This window comes from Palaemon carinicauda, chromosome 44, assembly GCF_036898095.1.
Source record: "Palaemon carinicauda isolate YSFRI2023 chromosome 44, ASM3689809v2, whole genome shotgun sequence".
NCBI lineage: Eukaryota > Metazoa > Arthropoda > Malacostraca > Decapoda > Palaemonidae > Palaemon > Palaemon carinicauda.
This window is the reverse complement of record NC_090768.1, coordinates 47,013,461-47,015,587: the sequence shown is the minus strand read 5'-3', so window position 1 is coordinate 47,015,587 and position 2,127 is coordinate 47,013,461. Positions and strand designations below refer to the sequence as shown.

Here is a 2,127-nt window from a genome sequence, read left to right as displayed (position 1 = left end):
TGTGTGTGTGTACAGTATATATACTGTATATATATTACATATATGTATGTATGTGTGTATGTATGTATGTATGTACATATTCAATGGTACTACTACTACTACTACTACTACTACTCAGAAGGGTTTCGCCCTTACCAAAGGGCTCATCAGGTGGGTTTAGCCCGTTTCCAGGCTTGGTTCCTACGACCCTCCCTCCCAACCTCTTTTTTTTTTTTTTTTTTTAGTTTTTGTATTTTTTTATTTAATTTTATTTTAGATTTTTTTTTATTTTTTATATCTAGATTTTTTAAATTTTTTTTTTCTATCTTTAGATTTTTTTGTCTGGAAAGTTATGAAAAATAAAAATAAACCATCCAATTAAGATACTGGATGCTGCCCTCTGCAGACAAACCTCCCTGGAGAAGTTTGTTGCTTCCCTCCCCAGCTGAAGGGTCTCGGGACAACCTATAAGGACAAGTCTACTGCTTACAAGAAGAAGCCGAGCTCGTTCTCTTTGCATAGCCAGTCTTCTAGATTATTCCCACAGAACCACCGAAGGTTAGTATCTGAAAGAATAGATCTAGATATCCGCCCATTTGTACCCCTCCATCAAGGTATATAGCATACTAGGAAAAGCCAAGTTTCTTCCCTCTGCAGTGCCTGTCCTCTGGGTTATCCCAAGTATCCTCCAAGCAAGGCAGTTAGGCTAAGCATCCCTCTAGGGCTGTAAGGCAGAGCAACTTTGATCGTTGTCTCTTTGGGGCACTGATGTCCTAGGGCCTTTATAGGGGATCCTTTCGACCATGTAGGTCCTTGAATGCTCTTTTTGATCTTACTGTCTTATGTTTACCTTGTGCATTTCAGATCTTTGCCACGTACATGTTTAATCTCGGTTTACGCCGGATCTTCTTAAAAGAGATTCCTCATAAAAGTAATCTTCGTCATATTCTTCGTCATAATCATCGTAATATTCATCCTCCGGGCATTCTTCTTCTTCTCGGTCTTCATTACCAAACCCATATTCTGAACATTCATTTGGTTCCTGTGAATCTTCATAAAGTGGTTGCTGAGTATTGTATCTTTCTTCGCCTTCTGTGGGAACATCTGTTTCTTCCCTTTCAGCGAGAACTTCGAAATTTTCGCTTCCTGTGGGAACATCTTTTTCTTCCCTTTCAACGAAAACTTCGTAGTTTTCGCTTCTTGCAGGAACATCTGATTCTTCCTTTTCAGTGAGAACTTCGAAATTTTCGATTCCTGTGGGAACATCTTTTTCTTCCCTTTCAACGAAAACTTCGTAGTTTTCGCTTCTTGCAGGAACATCTGATTCTTCCCTTTCAGTGAGAACTTCGGAATTTTCGCTTTCTGTGGTAACATCTTTTTCTTCTCTTTCATCGAAAACTTAGGAGTTTTCGCTTCTTGCAGGAACATCTGTTTCTTCCCTTTCAGCGAGAACTTCAGAATTTTCGTTTCCTTTGGTAACATCTGTTTCTTCCCTTTCAGCGAGAACTTCGGAATTTTCGCTTCCTTTGGGAACAACTGTTTCTTCCCTTTCAGCGAGACCTTCGGAATTTTCAACTTTTTCTTCCCTTTCAGCGAGACCTTCGGAATTTTCAACTGTTTCTTCCCTTTCAGCGAGACCTTCGGAATTTCCGCTTCCTTTGGGAGCAACTGTTTCTTCCCTTTCAGCGAGACCTTCGGAATTTTCCCTTCCTTTAGGAACAACTGTTTCTTCCCTTTCAGCGAGACCTTCGGAATTTTCGCTTCCTGTGGGAACATCTGCATCTTCCCTTTCAGCGAGACCTTCGGAATTTTCGCTTCCTTTAGGAACAACTGTTTCTTCCCTTTCAGCGAGACCTTCGGAATTTTCGCTTCCTTTGGGAACAACTGTTTCTTCCCTTTCAGCGAGACCTTCGGAATTTTCGCTTCCTGTGGGAACATCTGCATCTTCCCTTTCAGCGAGACCTTCGGAATTTTCGCTTCCTTTGGGAACAACTTTTCTTCCCTTTCTGCGAGACCGGAATTTTCGCTTCCTGTGGGAACATCTGCATCTTCCCTTTCAGCAAGAACTCCGGAATTCTCGCTTCCTGGCGGAACATCTGTTTCCTTCCTTTCAGCAAGAACTTTGGAATTCTTCTTTTACGATCTCCA

At 41.3% G+C, this 2,127-nt stretch overlaps 1 protein-coding gene across 1 annotated transcript in view; it reads right to left on the bottom strand.

Moving 5' to 3' along the window:
- Window positions 1–862: 862 nt before the first annotated feature.
- LOC137634408 (eukaryotic translation initiation factor 5B-like) overlaps window positions 863–2,127 on the bottom strand; it is a 1,701-nt gene continuing 436 nt past the window's right edge. The window contains exons 1-3 of the mRNA XM_068366804.1: window positions 2,120–2,127; window positions 1,540–2,032; window positions 863–1,377 (exon numbers count right to left, since the gene is read on the bottom strand). The exon at window positions 2,120–2,127 is cut by the window's right edge and continues 436 nt beyond it. Coding sequence (XP_068222905.1) covers window positions 863–1,377; window positions 1,540–2,032; window positions 2,120–2,127 — 1,016 coding nt within the window. The remainder of the gene's footprint in view (window positions 1,378–1,539; window positions 2,033–2,119) is intronic.